The sequence below is a fragment of the Branchiostoma lanceolatum genome, chromosome 11 (genome assembly GCF_035083965.1).
Source record: "Branchiostoma lanceolatum isolate klBraLanc5 chromosome 11, klBraLanc5.hap2, whole genome shotgun sequence".
Taxonomy (NCBI): domain Eukaryota; kingdom Metazoa; phylum Chordata; class Leptocardii; order Amphioxiformes; family Branchiostomatidae; genus Branchiostoma; species Branchiostoma lanceolatum.
In genome coordinates, this window is record NC_089732.1 from 5,677,808 (window position 1) to 5,694,765 (window position 16,958).

General features: G+C 41.3%; 2 protein-coding genes across 4 annotated transcripts; one reads left to right on the plus strand and one right to left on the minus strand.

Annotated features, from left to right (window-relative positions):
• Positions 1-3,684: 3,684 nt before the first annotated feature.
• LOC136444949 (F-box/LRR-repeat protein 12-like) lies at positions 3,685-7,417 on the minus strand. 3 transcript variants are annotated; one of them, XM_066442745.1, is made up of 4 exons: positions 7,314-7,417; positions 6,158-6,183; positions 5,343-5,507; positions 3,685-4,632 (listed from the first exon to the last, which is right to left on the minus strand). In XM_066442745.1, exons 2-4 carry the CDS (start codon positions 6,163-6,165, stop codon positions 4,053-4,055), a joined length of 753 nt encoding a protein of 250 aa, XP_066298842.1. In that variant the 5' UTR covers positions 6,166-6,183; positions 7,314-7,417; the 3' UTR covers positions 3,685-4,052. The 3 variants fall into 3 exon arrangements, with proteins under 3 accessions (XP_066298842.1, XP_066298843.1, XP_066298841.1); XM_066442746.1 differs by having other exon boundaries at positions 7,321-7,396; XM_066442744.1 differs by lacking the exon at positions 7,314-7,417 and having other exon boundaries at positions 6,158-6,289.
• Positions 7,418-9,847: 2,430 nt separating this feature from the next.
• On the plus strand, positions 9,848-16,875 carry LOC136445156 (uncharacterized). The gene is made up of 4 exons (XM_066443025.1): positions 9,848-10,175; positions 14,231-14,315; positions 15,224-16,009; positions 16,612-16,875. Exons 1-4 carry the CDS (start codon positions 10,150-10,152, stop codon positions 16,873-16,875), a joined length of 1,161 nt encoding a protein of 386 aa, XP_066299122.1. The 5' UTR covers positions 9,848-10,149.
• Positions 16,876-16,958: the final 83 nt, after the last annotated feature.

Consider the following 16,958-nt stretch of genomic DNA (forward strand, 5'->3'; position numbering starts at 1 on the left):
TTGGTTGGTTGGCTGGTTGGTTGGTTTTGGTTTCTTGCTTGCTTGGTTGCGTAAGAAGTGATCAACGTCACGTCGACCATCGCTGACCCAAATTTGCTGATGCGTGCCGCCGGTGGTCAGCCGAACTCTCCCCCACACACATGATCTCTGTAACCACATATGCTTCTCATCTTACCTCCGGCCGATATCAATTTAACCGCAAAATCACATCAACCGCAAACGTGATGGTGCAGCCAAACTACAGGGGTGTAGATTTTACTCTCCAAGCGGGTTGGGCTCTGGCTGGTTTTTGACGTGTTTTTAGATCTTTTTAGGCCTTTTTTGTCGGGCTTTCTATTTTTGTCCCGTTTTCTTTTAATATGTGTGAGCTGGAGACATAAAATGTTAGCTTTCCGTACTGTCCAAAAACTGTGAAACTCCACTTCAGTTGGAGTAGGCTGGGATAAGTTGATGTGTATTTTCGGCACGGACAGTGTAAAACAGATCACTTTTTGTCTTCCTTCAAAAGAAACATAAGTTAGAACTTAGGATGCATATTTGGGAGTGCAACTTCTAAAGGTGCTTAGGCACCTGCTTTGCCCTACCTTTCACATTGTGAAGAACCCAAATAAAGAAATAGTATGTATACGCGGCCTTTAGCCTCCAGTTGGTCTAACGTGGCGCTACAAGATCCTACAAAGAGGATACGAAAAAGTGCAGAAAGGACCAGTACGATGGGACAACTATATGACGGAATTCTTTATGTAACTTGTATATCACATTAGCATACTGTGATGAGCTAATCTCCAAGCAGATGCGGGGTTCGTCTTAGCGTTTTTACTCTCGCTTTGAGGAAGTTTCTAACGCTATGTCTTAGTGGTCCGCGTTTGTATCCCTCCGCTAGCCAGGAGGTCAGAAGAGACGGGGAGGTCCGAAAGGTTTGTATACATGTACCAGGCTATCCCTCCGCCTCCCCGCGGTAGGAAACACTGAGTCGTACCCCACTTCTGCTTGGCGATTATAATGAGCACCTCTGGTCACGATTGGTTTCCGTTTCCTCTCGATATCTGTATCGATGTCAATATTTTTTTTCTTCTTTCCTGTATCTTCTTTCCTGTTTGCTCTGAAGGAGTCAGCAGTCAATACACTAGTGCGACGACCTTCGATGTACCCAAGTAACCTTCACAACTAAATAACATACTGGACAGGGTTAATAGCCTAGGATTTCATTCCGCGCATTCGGCGATAAATACAGCATTGGAACTGGAGCGTAAAAAGCGCCAATGGTGCGTCTACGCGAGTTCTTAATGGACCCTGGCGTCAGTTTTAGCTCAGAATCTCGTTAAAACCCACTCACGGCGAAGCGCATGATTGCTACCATAACATTTTGATAGATTTTAGATGGGTCAGATGCGTGGGAAAAAAAACTAGATCTCGTCAAGTGCTTCAGCCGTACAACAAAGTCGACAAGCTCTATTAAAAAGTAAAAAAGTAAACCAGCTCAGCCATCACGACCAACTACATTTTAATTGTCCGTGAGAAAGAGAGGGATAGAGAGAGAGAGAGAGAGGAGAGATAAATAGAGAGAGAGAGAGAAATTCACAATACAAATTGGTTTCTCTACCGTGGAATGTAGGATAGTGTAGCGTGTATAACACTGTGCCTTCATTATGTCCAATTTCTAACTAAGCCGAAGTCGCTTTCACATTGATTGCTATAGTCCTGTAGTTTCTGCATCTTTCCTAGTCCGTCTCATCAAATAGGTAGTTCCATTTGAAAACTTTACTTACCGCTCTGATCACATTTAATGGCACAGAAGCATTGAGCACGAATGATACAGTAGAATTCCCGGACTTTGATGGCTTGGCGCTCACCCATAATCATTCGCGGTATGTTGTAATGAATGGTTGCTGTCAGAGGTGCTGACGTCATGGTAATTGATTCCCGCCATTTCGATTTCCAACGCTCGGGTTGCCTTTGACTTTCGCCAAGGACTTTTGGAAAGTGTTGTCGCCCATACTAGGAGGTACTATTTCACTTTCATTGAAAGTTGAGTTGTTTGAAAATCTTTACGCCGTGTACACATAATCGTCATCGGACGAGCTTGAAACTTGTTGGTACAACAGCAGCCTCTTACGGATGTATGCCGAACTGCACCCAGGGATTTTAAAAAATATCCACAACAGTTTCACAACAACATCGTTGTCTTTGAACATTCACGCATCCGAACAGGCCCTTTCTATTGCGTTTTCTTTTCACATGCTCCTATAACTTTTAAGCATAAGCCTAGACTTAGTTGAGGGCTTAAGATGTGTTATATTTTCGCCTCCGCTACCCAACCCTGCTTAATACAGCGTCAGGACGCATTAACTTTTGTCACGAAAACCGTTCTCGTGCGAAAGAAGTGCTAAGTCGGCAGTCCTGCCTGGCTCTAGTTTATTGATGTGCGACCTAGATGACAACCTACGGTGTCGGCAGCAGCGCATTGGCAGACTGTTTGACGACAGAAGCCACACGAGAGCCGGCGGCCTCAGACACCCCATCGTCTGACAGTGACAGAGCAGCAACAGGTGTTTGGGTCGGGCGCGAAAAAGGCTCACGTAGGTGAACCATCGCCATGCCTCCCTATTAACATGATTAAAGGGTTTATAGATCTAGAAATATAGACGGTAGACGTTTGAGAATATCAGACATCCAGGTCACGTGAAAAAAGGATAAAACTGTGTATTTACTACTGGATTACTGAATTAATAAAATCAGTAATACAGCAGTAAAGACTCAATTTATTCTTCTTCCTAGAACATTTCACCTTTTTCTTTTTCTTCTTCGTTATTTCATGCTTGATTTTAACCTCATTGAGCTGAGGACTACCTGACTGTAAAACTTAATTAACTCTACTCTAATCTACTCTTCTCTTGCTTTTTCTGAACTTCAGGACGTTGACCTAGAAAACGGAGACCTACATTTTGACATGTGTGACAGAACTATGGGGATTCTATTTCTGCGTCACCAGAAATTGATTGAACTGAACAGGGACATAAACCATTCAAATTCTTTCTACGATCAGGTTACTTAGAAAAGGATTTTTCACTATTCATCTTCTTGACCTTCAATATTGTTTTACTTTCAACTCTGCTCATATGACCTTCGAACATGGTTACTGAAATTTCCCTCTTCATTAGCTTGTAGGAAGTCTGTAAAAAAGTATCAGAATTTTAAGTTACAAATTATACTGGACATTATCTGTATTGTGGTGTAACGTTAAATGCATTTCAAGCTCCCCCAACCATGCATGTGCAAGCACATCAAACCCCCAGATGATGGGGAACTGAAGACGCTAAACTGGATAGTCAGTGAGTGAGTGGTTTGAGGCTCCTTTGCAGCACCTTGTCAACTTCAAGTTTAATAACATGTGAACTGGGAAGTCTCTGTAGATGTTTGGGATCTCCAAGTGTTGTTTGAGTCTATTGATTGCTAAGGTAAATACGAATCACTGACTGCTATCTATTGTGATATTGTCATGTCATAATGTTGATCATACACAGTCATACCCACACAGTTCATGATCCTTCTTGGTATGTGTGTATGTCCCAGAATGTATATAAAAACTGGTTTAGTGCATATTGTCTTAAACGATGTCCTTTCCTACTATATAAATTCATAGGCACAACTTTACACAAATAAATGAAACAGTGAGTTTAGAAATTTGTTAAAACTCTTAAAAACCTTTATTGAACAATTGGATTCAGTTAAAATACATCACAAAATCAATGTTTCTTCTTTCAATATACATGTGCAATGAAAGGACAGGAATAAATGCAACTTTCACAGCAAATCTTGCCATTCTAGATACAAATTCTAGACACAAATTCAATATAAATTCTAGATTTAGATCCTATAGTGTAATTGACAAGTTATGGCATTTTTGCAACACGGTATGATCAAGAATTAATGATCGTAAGATGATCATAGATACATACATACATACAGTTGAATGAATTATCAAAATTGCTTTGAGACACTATGAGAAGTCAATATGATTCAGTATGCTACAGTCATATCTCTAACAGGCGTTAAAAGGTGGGTAGGTTAGGAATGTTGATGGGGGTACACGAGTCCAGACACAGGTGTTCCAGGTGCTTTAACATCGTCTTGACCCCATCCAGCCCCGCCTGAGTCACCTGCCTACACTGGGACACGTTCAGGAACTTCAGCTGCTTCAGGTGTCGGCCAATGTGGTGTAGACTCACATCCGTGATCTTACACCCCTCCAAGTCCAACCTCTCTAATTGCGTCAGCTTCTCCGATAGATGCTGGATGGATGAATCGGTGATCCTGTAGCACCACGACAACTTCACGACCTTCAGTGACGAGGCGTGACAGATGTCAATCACGTCGGGGTCCGAGACTCGACTGCAGCAACTCAGGTCGACGGCGCGAAGGTTCCGGAAGGCACCGTCCAGCTCCAATGACTTGAACCAGCGCGGCGGGATCTCGCAGTTCCTGGTCTCCAAGGTGACAAGGGATTCCGGGAGGTCGGCGAGGTTGACGCCGGTGAGGTCGGCCGTGGTGATACAGAAGTGTCGCAGGGATGCAGCGCGGGACTTCAGCTCCAGTAGGAGGGGCGTGGACACAATCTCACCGGTCCTGCCACTGTGGGAGTACATCAGGGACATTGAAGTTACAGCTGATACTCGAAATAAGGACTTTTCACATGACATCATTGTGTTGGTGTCCCTATTTGCATCTCAAGTGTTTTCGGACATCGACACAAAAAAACAAAGACAAGGATACCAAAAGAACTGCTGATAAAACATACAAAATAAACAAAATAAGAACCAACATCCATTGATATGCAAATAGGGGCACCGACATGGCAGTCAGCACTTGCCTGCCTGCTTCATTGAGTCAAAACAGACATAGATTGACCTTTCTCTACCTAGTTTAATGAGGAACCATTCTGTGTAGGAGTGGATACCGGTTTGACTTAATATCGTCCAAGTCCAGGTTTAGGTCCAGAGATTCAGGTTCAGGTCCGGACCTGATCCTGTCTAGTTGACATATTTTGTTTTATTGAGCCAATATTAAGACTGACATGCATGACTATATGACTATAGAGTTTCTTAGTGAGAAGACTTTCAAGATAAACCAGTATTTGATATCTAAATGTTGCACTTATTTTAAATGCCTTTTTTTTTCATCAAACAAGATAGAAAAAGATATTTGTACTTTGTTCAGTTTTTTTTTTTTACTCAGGTTTTCGGCTTTCAGGTTTTTTGGACTCAGTTTTTGGATGTTATACAGCTCCGAATCAGGTCCGGCGAACCGGTATCCGCCCCTAATTCTGTGAGTTGTTTTTTTACCTATGCAGGTGACCGGCCAGTGTGAGTGACTTGAGGGAAGGTGTGAAGAACTGCCTGACGATCCTCCACATGGCACGTCCATCCAGCCGCCTGCTGTAGGGTGCAAGGTTCACCCGCTTCCACAGGGGGCGCTCGTAAGCTAGCCTCTTCCACCTCTTACACACCCTGGGAATGGGGTATAAAATGTTGTACTTTAACAAAGCATACTTGTGAACTATATTTAAAAAACTCTCATATTAAAAAAAAGGACAGAAAGAGGCAAAGACGTGGTGGCATTTTGAGTTAATGTTAGTACTAAATTTTTTTAAATCTCTGACCTTTGAACAAGGGTGAAGATGTGGTGGCATTTTGAGTTAATGTTAGTACTAGATTTTTAAAAAAAATCTATGACCTACACATTACAAAACATCTCTACTAATGTAAGAGGATCTTTTCATATCTCTTTTTTATTCCACGCACCACTGTTTTGAACGTACATGCAATGAACTTTAGAAAAGTATATAACGTTATTAGACCAAGGTGATTCTTGATTACTAGTATTCTTTTACTATTTTTGTATGTAAATAGCTGAAACAAATTTAGTGGGTTTTTTTGTTGTTGTCAGTTGAATGTTGTTCTTGTACTCCAGGTAGACTAGCTACTTACTGATTGTATGATAGTTATTGGAGTGAACAAAGTATCCAAGTATATATAGTCGCCACTTCCGGGTTCTTGCCCCATGACATGCCCTAGCCTGTCCCACACATACTCGTATGTTACCGCCGAAGTGAAGTTGTTACAAGTTATTAAAGAGAAAGTTGAGGAAGAATACAAACCTTGCCATACGGAGTAGATCCCTGATCTGTAAATAGGAGAAAATCTCCGTGAGGATGTAGTCTGGGAGGAGGAAGTCACTCTCAGCAGTGTCAACCGTCGCCATGTTGTAGTGTAGAATATACCACTCGTATAATAGGGGTGATTCATATGTAATGCGCCGCGCAAAAGCAATGATGAATATTATCACACCATGATATTTTGACATATAAAATAATAAAGCAAACAAATTCTTACGAGTGTTTATTTTCTAGTAAAGATGGGAATGCTTTTAAAATATTTACAAGGCAGTGACCTACCCTAGATTTTAGAATGATCGAAAAGTCAAAGTTCATTCTGAGATGGGCGTGTGAATTATTGGTGATTGTTATGTTTTATGATATGCGCACTTGTATATACATAGGGAAAATATGCCGTCATAGGGCAAAATCTAACAAGACTGCACACAAAGAATAAGATACACTTTATGTGATGTACAGAAAAAGTGTTATATTTTAGTAGTAAACTTCTCAATGTACTTTGTGAAAGTTTGTATTTAATCATGATTGTCCAGTTACCAGGGTTAACCCTTTGTAATAGCCTTCGGCTAGTTGGCTAACGTTAGCCCTGGCTGTACTTTTTCTACAGCCAAGTAAATAAATCAAATCAACGTTTTACAATATCCCACGATGAAGTTACAAGGTTGGAAAATGATGATCCTAAGACCTGGTTTTCAAAATGACTAACGTTATTTCCTAGTCGGGTACTGAAACAGTTTTCTTAGTCGATTTTCGTTTTCATTATTAACATGAACAGGAAGAGTGGAGAGGACAATAATTGTTGTTAAACATAAGTTGTAACGTTATAAAGAGCAAGTTAAGAAATACATAATGCGGCATATTTGTAACAAAAGACGATAGTGTAGATGGACATCAATGAAATTAAAAGTAAACTGTGTTTGGAGAGAAAAAGAAATATGAAGTCTCTACCATACCCCATAGGTTGGTGTAAATATTAGCTGAAATAGGCTAAATAGACGGTATAATCGTTAGAGGGCCACAGGAGTACAGTCCCAACCTGCGGCCAACGTAAGCTCCTCTGGCAAAATATTACGTCTATTTGGCGCATGTTTTTTCACCAGTCTATGGAGCCCGGAAGAGGCTACGGAAGTAGGCTTACCACTCACGAAAGCTCAGAATCCCAAGAATTTTCATCGACTCTTTTTTCAGTGTCTTCAACACACAAAGCTTGTGATGGTCAGTTGTGATTTATATTATCAGCGGCTTAGATTACATCATCGGAGTATCCAGACATTCTAGCCTCTCCAGTGCATCTTGTCCTAGCTCATCGTATCAGCCAATCACTGATCACTGTGTGTTACCTGAGCTCATGTCAGTGACTGTCTGCACTACCATCATGGCCTTGTAATTGTCAGCCTGACAGTGATGGCAATAGCGTCCAAAACAGAAATGTGCAAACACCTTCACATCAATCTTATTTTTCTATTTTCAGAAACATTGATTTATTCAGTGGTTTTAACTCCCGTTTGTTCTTAAACCCAGTTAGTGTCTATCACACATTGCCACAGTTTCAGAGCGCGTTGTTGTTGTTTTTTGTGACTGCAAGAACAAGTACTAATGAAATAATATCTAATCTTATTGAAGGTGAGTTTATCCATCGCTCCCACGTTTTGCTTGGTGAATTGAAACGGAAGGCTAGTTGGGGAAATGCATCTCGGTCGTGGCAGCCTCGTGACAAAGAAAGAAAGAAGTAATCAAATTTTAGATCCAAGGATTTTTATTTGAATGGTTCTTGACCAATTCGACATGGTTGAAATGCCAAACCCAGACAAATGAAAATTATATAGGACAGCATATCAGAAACTAGGTCAACTGGCAAGGACAGGTTATTTGCTGTCACCAATATCATCATCGAAATAGTCTCTCTTTACGACGTAACGTTACATGACGATGTTTATGTTTATGAGAGTCTCTGCGCTACTAGTGTCCAGTTACCGAACTGGCAAATTGCTACAATGACGGAGGCACGTAGATGCCGCGTGTGAACTGTCTGGCATAACATCGCAGGTCAATGACCTAAGGACACTGAAGCTCTGCGTCTGAAAAAACAACAACAAGCCAATAATCAATCTCCAAGCAGAAGTTTGGGGGTAAGATCATTATCACGGTTTTCTGATTGCCGGGCTTCTCTGGCAGCCATCCGCCCTATGAACAAATGGCTGTAGGAGAATCCAGGAAATCAGAAAACATTGCAACTTTTCATCCCAACATCTGCTTGTAGTTTATAACACATGATTAACAAGTGGTCGACCACAGCTTCCTTTTTGCTCACCTGTTACTTACAATACCATTATGTGTATGTGTTGCGTCTTTCACGACGTGGCAATGGGGACTCCTAGCTGCTAAAGTAATCATTGCAGGTAGATAGCGCGTGAACGCCACAACTCCACAGTCTTTATCCATTTATTAAAGCAAGGATGTTATATCATCCTATATAATATCCTTGGTCTATTAAGTAAACGTGCCCTGTATTCAAGCAGGATCGGTGATTGGCACTGATGACTGTGCAGGCCTGTCCGTAAGTATCGGTCCCAACTGCAGCCATCGCAACGAAAGTTGTCCTGTCGTGCGGTTTGCCAGATTATTTGCTGGAATACTGACAGTGATTCGCTTTTGATCCATAGCCTGGAATACAAACCTATTATAGCTCCCGAGTCTCCTCTACGCAAATAGAGACTCGGGAGCTATAATAGGTTTGGAGACTCGGGAGCTATAATACTTAATAGGTTTGGATTTGCGGAGAGGAGACTCGGGAGCCATATAGGTTTGGATTCCAGGCTATTTGATCCATGCCACCATAGCTGATTGCTCCTTGTAACGCAAGCGACACTAACCATTCCTCGATGCCATTCGGAGGTCACAATAGCAGCACTAGTACATGGCAATATTGATTAATTTTATGAGCAACTTAATTGATCAAACTGGATTGTTAAAACTAGTCCCTTTATCTCGATTAATCATTGCATTGTGTAAGAACCGTTCAGCTGTCTTGACACAATTTCATTGCATTTGAACGTTAAAAAGTTATTTACCTTCATGTAGCTGCGTAAGATTCTCTCGCCTTTTGACGCTTGTTTTTTTTTTCTTAATGCTTTAATAGAGTGCCAAGTTAGCATTATACCTTATCATTTGGTGATTCACAAACGAGTCTATACTAAAAAGAGACTACAGTACTTTGAGTGTGAACGCACTGCATTTGACCAAGCTTTAATTTGACCAGACACGACGCTCATCGCACAAAAGCACATAATCATTAGCCCCGGTTGCAGACTTCCCCATGGCGAAACTTATCGGGCCAGATTCTTTGGCTGGGGGGCCGTATCTGCTTGGGGACTGTACCTGCCCCCCAGAGCCTGCCCCCCCCCCCCCCCCCCCCCCCCAAGCAAAGAATCTGGCCCCCATAAGTTGAAAAATCGCCGTGGGGAGGCCTGCAACGGAGGCTACATAATCATTACATATGAGGTATCAGAACGCTAAACAAGCTTTTTCAATATTTCTAGTGGAAGTGGTTAAGTAACAACGAAGATATGATTGATCAAATAAAAGTTTCAAAAACTTTTTTCCTGATGCATTGTGGGCCAGTTGTAGCGTTGATGACCCCACCAAGGCCAGGTCACCACGAAAAATGGATTGAATCTATTTTTTCAAGGTTTTCGTACATTTTTGTGGATATTTTTTGTTATAAAACATGTGAAATTTGTAGCATCAGGGCTGCGTGGTGAGTCTTGGGCGTGAACATCCGTTTTTCGGCGAGTTCAATTTTTGCGCCCTCATTATGACGTTCGTGACGTCATAACAACATGGCGCGGCTGAAAGGAAAATGAGGAAGAGGCCCTACCCTTCCTGAACTCAAGTCATTTCTACCGGTTTTCTCTCCAGTTTGAGGTGAAAATATTCCACAGTATCCCATTGAGAAGCCACAGGGAGCCGCCACGATGGAAAATGTTCCGATTCGGGACAGGTAAGTGCTGTTGATAAGCTCGGAAAATATGTGTTTTGTTGTCAACATAATTTTGCATTTTTAGTGGGTGCCTAGTTGGCACTTTCGATACTTTTGTTTATTTAATGAAGGTAGCGTTACAAGAAGAATCGCTGCAACAGAGTCACACAAACAAGAGGAGACTGACTGTGCTATCATCAAGCTATGGAGCACAGATTTTGAGTAATTACACCGATGGACAGGATTCTAAAGGAAAAGAGGAGACCACACATATTTTTTGACTTGGTCGTTTTTATGGCAGTTTTTTCTTGACGTCTAATTTTTCATGGTAATGGCTAAAGTAAGATATTTGTGAGTCGTTGCTATGGTACGACAGTCTGACTAGCTATTCAGCCCACGAATACGTAAAATTTGAGCGGAAACGGATTTGCCAGGAAGAGTACCCTATTTCGAAGAAGTGAAACCAGCTGGTTACTGTTCAGGTCGAGTGGGGAGGGGGGCGAAAGCATTTTTGCTTGTGTGGACGTGTTGATCTTTTCCTTCCATCTTGGTGTTGTTTTCATCATAAGGATGTTACAGATGGTGTGTCAAGATATTGATTTTTGAAACTATTAGTATATTACTTCTGAAGAAAATTAAATAACTCTACATGAAAATAATTCTGGTGCCCACCACTGACATGACTGAGCTGTTCATGTTGTACCTTTGATAAACAGCTCTATGGTATTTGCAAGTCACAACCATAATTGTTGGTTATGATGCTGTTTCATATCATATTTAATGCCGATACTATTCAGGGTGCTGTTTAGACTGTTGCTGGTTGAAGGGGTCGGTTAAGATATGTCTTCTACTTTTCTAGATGAAGTTTTTAAGAAGCATATTGCTTTCTCTCATACATAAATTTCAACATGTACCTTTACCATATAGAATACAAACATATTAAGGTGCACATGCACCCACTATTTCAAGCCCTGTGTCTGAAGTCAGGGCAGGAACCATTTTCAAGTGGGTTCTACACAGTGTTTCTTAAAAAAACAGTCCTGCATGGATGTAACGCTATGTATGTTTACTATTACTGCACATTGTATTCTGAAACCCTGTTGTTTTTGCAGGGCAAATACTGTAAATTCTCTTCGCGGGGACTTAATTTCGCAGAAATTAGTTTTTGCAGTGTTACAGTAGACATGCGAAACACATAGCAGCTATGTCATGATTTCTTGAAAAGATGTTATAGTGAAAACCGAGAGAGACACCACAAGTGTTTCAAGATTTTACACAGTCCTTTCAGGGCCTTATATGACATTGGATTTTTTTGGCCAGAATGCAGACCAAGACAATATGATTCTGAGTCCTAGTATTGATCTGAATACTCCTTAACATGGAGTCCATTTTTTCAAGCTCAATTTAAAGTCCCAAAACCAGAAACCTGGATCAGACAAAACCATATCTGGTCCGAATCTAAACTTATGTCAGTGTGGTACTGTTGTCAATTGTTATGTTTATGTCCAATTTGTAACTCCTATTGTAATCCCCATGAGTCTATTGTGTTTCTAGTTACTCCTGGACAGAACAGTTTTTGTGATGTAAACACTGGAATTACAAATAAAAGGAATTCAATGACTGATTATGATGGAATGCAATGTACTGTTAATCTTGAAATATTTACAGTGGTTTTGTTTTCAAAATGGCTCTGCAAATGTGTGTTTTTGTGCTACGGTACTGCTTTGACCATGAACATGAAACACTGCGAGAGCCTACTTTCCACTTCTACTGCAAAATAAAATCCCCCTGAAAACTATTCTACAGTAATTTGTTGCTTTGTTTTACCAACGTAACTTGTGTGAGAATAGCCAGTTGAGTGTGCTCTGTTCTGTCACTACTGTAGAATAGTGTAGATACAGAAATGTTCGCGGTGGTTTTATGTTTGCAGTTTTCGCGGTGACCCTTTCAACGCAAACTTAAAACCACCGCAAACATTTTTGTCCAATACTGTAGCAGTATGTGACTATAGCGCTGCTCCATTTTTCGCCTTAGCGCGAAAAAAAAACAACTTAAATGCATTTACAGTATCACATCTATAGTATCAGGTTGTTCTGTATGACCGATACCGACGGTAGATGCTTTATCCTATACATGTCTTGCCCTTTCATGCTAGGAGTTCCAAACTTCTCTATCTATATTAATCAACTGGTATAACAGCTTTGCTGCATAGCACACCAGTTTCACATGCTTGTGATGGTGGATAGATAAAACCTCAGTCCAGTTGGTACATAAGGATTAAGGGATAAGACCTAGGCGAGAGATGGCTTCATTTTTTTTTTCTAACCTTTTAATTCATGCTAAGGTTCACATGAAGATGTTCTGTTTTCAGAAATATTATATCTAGTTGGAATATATGGAGGCAAAAGTTGGCGAAGTGTAGACCTAAGATTAGATGATATTTTCTAGCCAAAAAATAACAAAGCAAATATGTGGATGCAAAATACAGTGAAAGTATAAAAATAGATAGTCCTGACTCGCAAGTTATTATACTATATTTGGAGCCAAAAGTTAGCAAAGTCTTTATGTTTATTAGCCACAAAAAGCTAATAGATATTGTAAATCTTTAAACTTTTGCGGTATATCTATTTTTTCAGTTTTGTTGGTGACCTCTCCTTCACAAATTCAAGACACTGTGAATATACGTTTCCATTTACAATTTGTATTGTTTTAACTGCAAGTTTCAAACCCTGCAAAATTTGTATTCTCCGTCCCACCGTAAAATAAAACCAGCTTGCGAGTAAATGCGTTTACAATATCATACATGTATGTGGATGTAATAATATACAGTAAAAGATAGGAAGTAGAAAAACAGACTCTCCAGAGTTTTAAGTTCACCATTTTGTCACTTAGTATGTATGACAAGAACTGCCTAAAATTTACATTTCCCTGAAAAAAAATCTACCCTTCACCGTTCATGTATCAGAGAAGGTCTTTTGTGAAAAAAAAAATTAAGAGTCTAAAAATTGAGACAGATTTCTTATGATCACATTTTCAGTCACAATATAAGTAATGCTGAGACATGTGAATATTCATGTAACATCAAATATTGATGTAAAAATTGATTATGAAAACAGAGACCTTAGGGTGTGTTCAAGGCTTTTACAATGAAGAACTGCGACCATTGTCTTGATATAGCAGGAATTTATTTAGTGACAGCAAAAACACTTGGCCATGATAATGAGTATAAAAAGTATCACCTAAAAAATGCTATCCTTAATTAAGAAATCGAACGTCTCGGTATGCAGATCTGTTGTGACGTAATACGAAAATACCTCCTTTGTTGTCCCAATATAGGAAAGATGCTTGTTTGTTTTTTAGGAGGTTCAAAGGATTGTTTCAGTTAAAGTGTCTGGATATTTGGGTGCTGAGTAATCTGTAGTAGTCTTAGGACCTGTTTTTCCCAATGTGAAATGTAATTCAGCTGTTTGATAGTAATGCACTGGGCTGCTAACTCTTGTGTGTGGAGGGTGTTATTTTCGAAGCTGAATGTCAAGTTTTGCACGGACATTTATGGATAAGCTAAGTAAACATGTGAGTAACAGTCTTATTCTGTGTTAGCTGCATTACTGTCAATTGAGACCCAATACATGTACAGGTACAATATAGTACCCCAAAAATGTAGGTACAGGTCTGGACCTGTACTTAAACCTCTGTACCTGTACTGTTCTGTATCGGTATCTGATGTTACTGTTAGTAACAGTCATATCAGGTAGTAACAGTTACGTACACAGCCCCAGCTGCAGTCTTTGCGTTTTTTAAACATTTCAAGCCATTGGAAAACATAATCAAGAAATACTGTAAATGCAGAAATGTTCGCGGTGGTTTTATGTTCGCAGTTTTCGCAGGAATCGTTTCACCGTGAACTTTTAACCACTGCGAACATTTCTGTCCAATACTGTAGCAGTATCTGACTATAGCGCTACCGCAAACTTAAAACCACCGCAAACACTCCATTTTCGCCCTAGCGCGAAATGAAAACCACGCGAACTTAAATGCATTTACAGTAATCATTTTTCCTGTGCTGTTGTGTACAGGGTGACTGCAGAGGAGCGTTTTGAGTCGGCCCAAGTCTGCTTGAGTCAGGGAGAGGTGGAGGAGGCTCACAGATTACTACAGGAGGTACGTATCACTATGTTGCAGTGTTCTCGCCAGGCCTTTTCAGCATAGCGGCCCCTGATGCTGTGATCTGGACCCCCGATGCTGTGATCTGGACCCCTGACGCAGTGTTTCAATGAGCATAGGGGTGTTTCTTTCTGGGAAGAACCTTCATAAATCTTATAAAAAGTTCATATTTGGCTTTTGAATGAGAAGTGACAGAGGAAAAACTTAACTTCACAAAATCTATCCCTCAAAATGCAGGAAATAGTATCTTATTTGGTTATGAATTTCTAACTTTTGTGCGGGAAGATGCCACACTCCCAACCGTTATCATGTCTTTGGCACTCTGCGAGTGACTTGTGCCGCGCAAAGTTGGCCTTCTGTACCTGACCCCTATGCTCTGAAAAATTCCTGGTGAGAACACTGTATTGCTAAAGTGCTAGAAGTAGAACCTAAGCCAGTAGTATGTACTGTAAATTATAATGTAGATATCAATATTGTATTCATTTATATTGTTGCATACCTGGTAAACGCCTCATGCCATGGCACACCATGTTTGACTGAGCAGTACAAGCCGCATATCTGGACAGATTAATTTGTTCCACTGATACCGGGAAGGACCTTTTCGATAAGTTTGTTCTTTTATGCACTCGCGGTGTGGATCTCTTAAAACATGGGACCTCTATTTAACATCCTATCCAAGGGATGTCTCTAAGCAAAGGTGGTACTCATTTTCACCTTACTGAAGTGAAGAAAGTCGTGTAAAGTGCCTTTCCCAGTGGCACAACATCGGTGGCTTGATATGTATATCGCTGAAGTGCTATAACCTTAGCCGGTAGTTTGTAGGTACAAACAAGACAGCTAATGTAATGTGATTGTCTAGACAATTAAAAGTGTTATGACCAATCCTTCATGTTTTCCCTCCCTAGGCTGTGAGGCTGGACCCATCCAACATCGTGTACAAGGACAGCCTACAGGAGGTGGTACGACTGCGGGAACAGCAGCACAGCGTGTACAATGACCCAGCCACCACCACCTTCAGCTTCTTCCACCACGGAGGCCCGGGGGACGCGTCCGGCTGCCAGGGAGCCAGCTCCGACGAGGATGGCCCGCTCAAGCTCTTCAACATCTGGTCCAGCTGGTCGGGATTCGGCTCGCCGTTCGGCTTCAACCTGCCTTGTCCGACCTCCGCCCCCGACAGCAACCCGCACGTCCCTTCCCAGCCTGCCCCGGGAGCAAGCGGCACTCCTCCGCAGCCTTCCCATGATGCCCCACAAGCAGCTTCCCAAGACCAGAAGTCTCATAAGTCGGAGGACTTTGACTTCGACATCCAGTATCGCCCCAAAACTAAGAAGGGAGAGAAGGACACGCCTAGCTTCTCAGATGGAAAGACGTTCAACTTCCAAGACGCTGCCCGAGAAGGGGAGAAAATGTACAAGGATGCGTTCACTTCTTGGAAGGCTAAGCCTCAGACCCCAGAGCCTGTCGACAAGAAAGCAAACGCGTCGAAGCCTAAAGTAGCCGCCGACCACTTAGAATCCTTGGGAGCAAGCAGGGTGGTTCCCAACGTCAGGTACTCTGACATCGCCAGCAAACCTCCCAAGCCAGCAGCGCCGGAACCAAAGCACAGTCAACCACGTACCACCACCACCAGTACAAAGCCTTCAAGCAAGAAGGCACAGAAGAAACGTGTCTACAACGTAGACATAAACAAGGTAAACAGGATCAATTGTATTGAAGTGTTATTCTTGGCACACATGATAAAACTTGACAACTTGTTTAGAGGATTGACCTCACTGGGCTAAATTATATAGCCTCCATTCCATCATACATGTAACATGTATTTACTTTAGTAGGGCTACCATACTATAAATCTTTCCCAAAACAGGGCTCGAAATAGTGGGTGCATGTGCACCTTTATGCACCCAAAATTGGAGCTGTACACCTAATTTTTGACTGTGGGTGCACCAGTGCACCTCGACATTTTTGTACTCTATAGGGTAATGGTTCTCTTGTACACTAGCATACAGAATACTCTTGAAAAGTAAGTGTCAGAAAAAGCAATATAATCTTTTGTTGTGATTTATTTGATATATTGCTTGGTTGAAATCTGGATAGAATTACAGATTGAAGTTTCAACTTCAACTTTATTTCATGTGATGCACCTAATTTTTTTGGTTGGGTGCACCTATTTCCAAAAAAAAATTTCGAGCCCTGGAAATATCCCATATCCCACATTATTTAGAGGGAGCGAGTATGGGACATGTGGTCACTGAGAATTGATCTTATATTTTTCTTTTCTAAATGGTTTTACCAGGAAGTCAAGCCTGACTCTAAGTATGGACTGGACAGTTTTGATCCAAGCAGTGAGTCCACCATGCACCGCGCAGAGTCCATGCAGTCTGTCGCTTCCACCTCCTCCAACAGCAGTGACCGTGTGACGTCTGCTAACGACCGCTCTCACATCAGCAACGGCCGCGTCCAGACCAGGACATTCAGCGTGGACTCAGACGACCACGCAGAAGGTACTGTAAACCTTGGAATTTATGTGGTAGTTTTGTTTTACGTTTTTTTACGGTGACCTCTCCACCGTGAATTTATGACACAATATCGGTTATGGAGTTAGGTAGCAGGGAGAAGGTTAAACATTCTGTCATTCCGTCT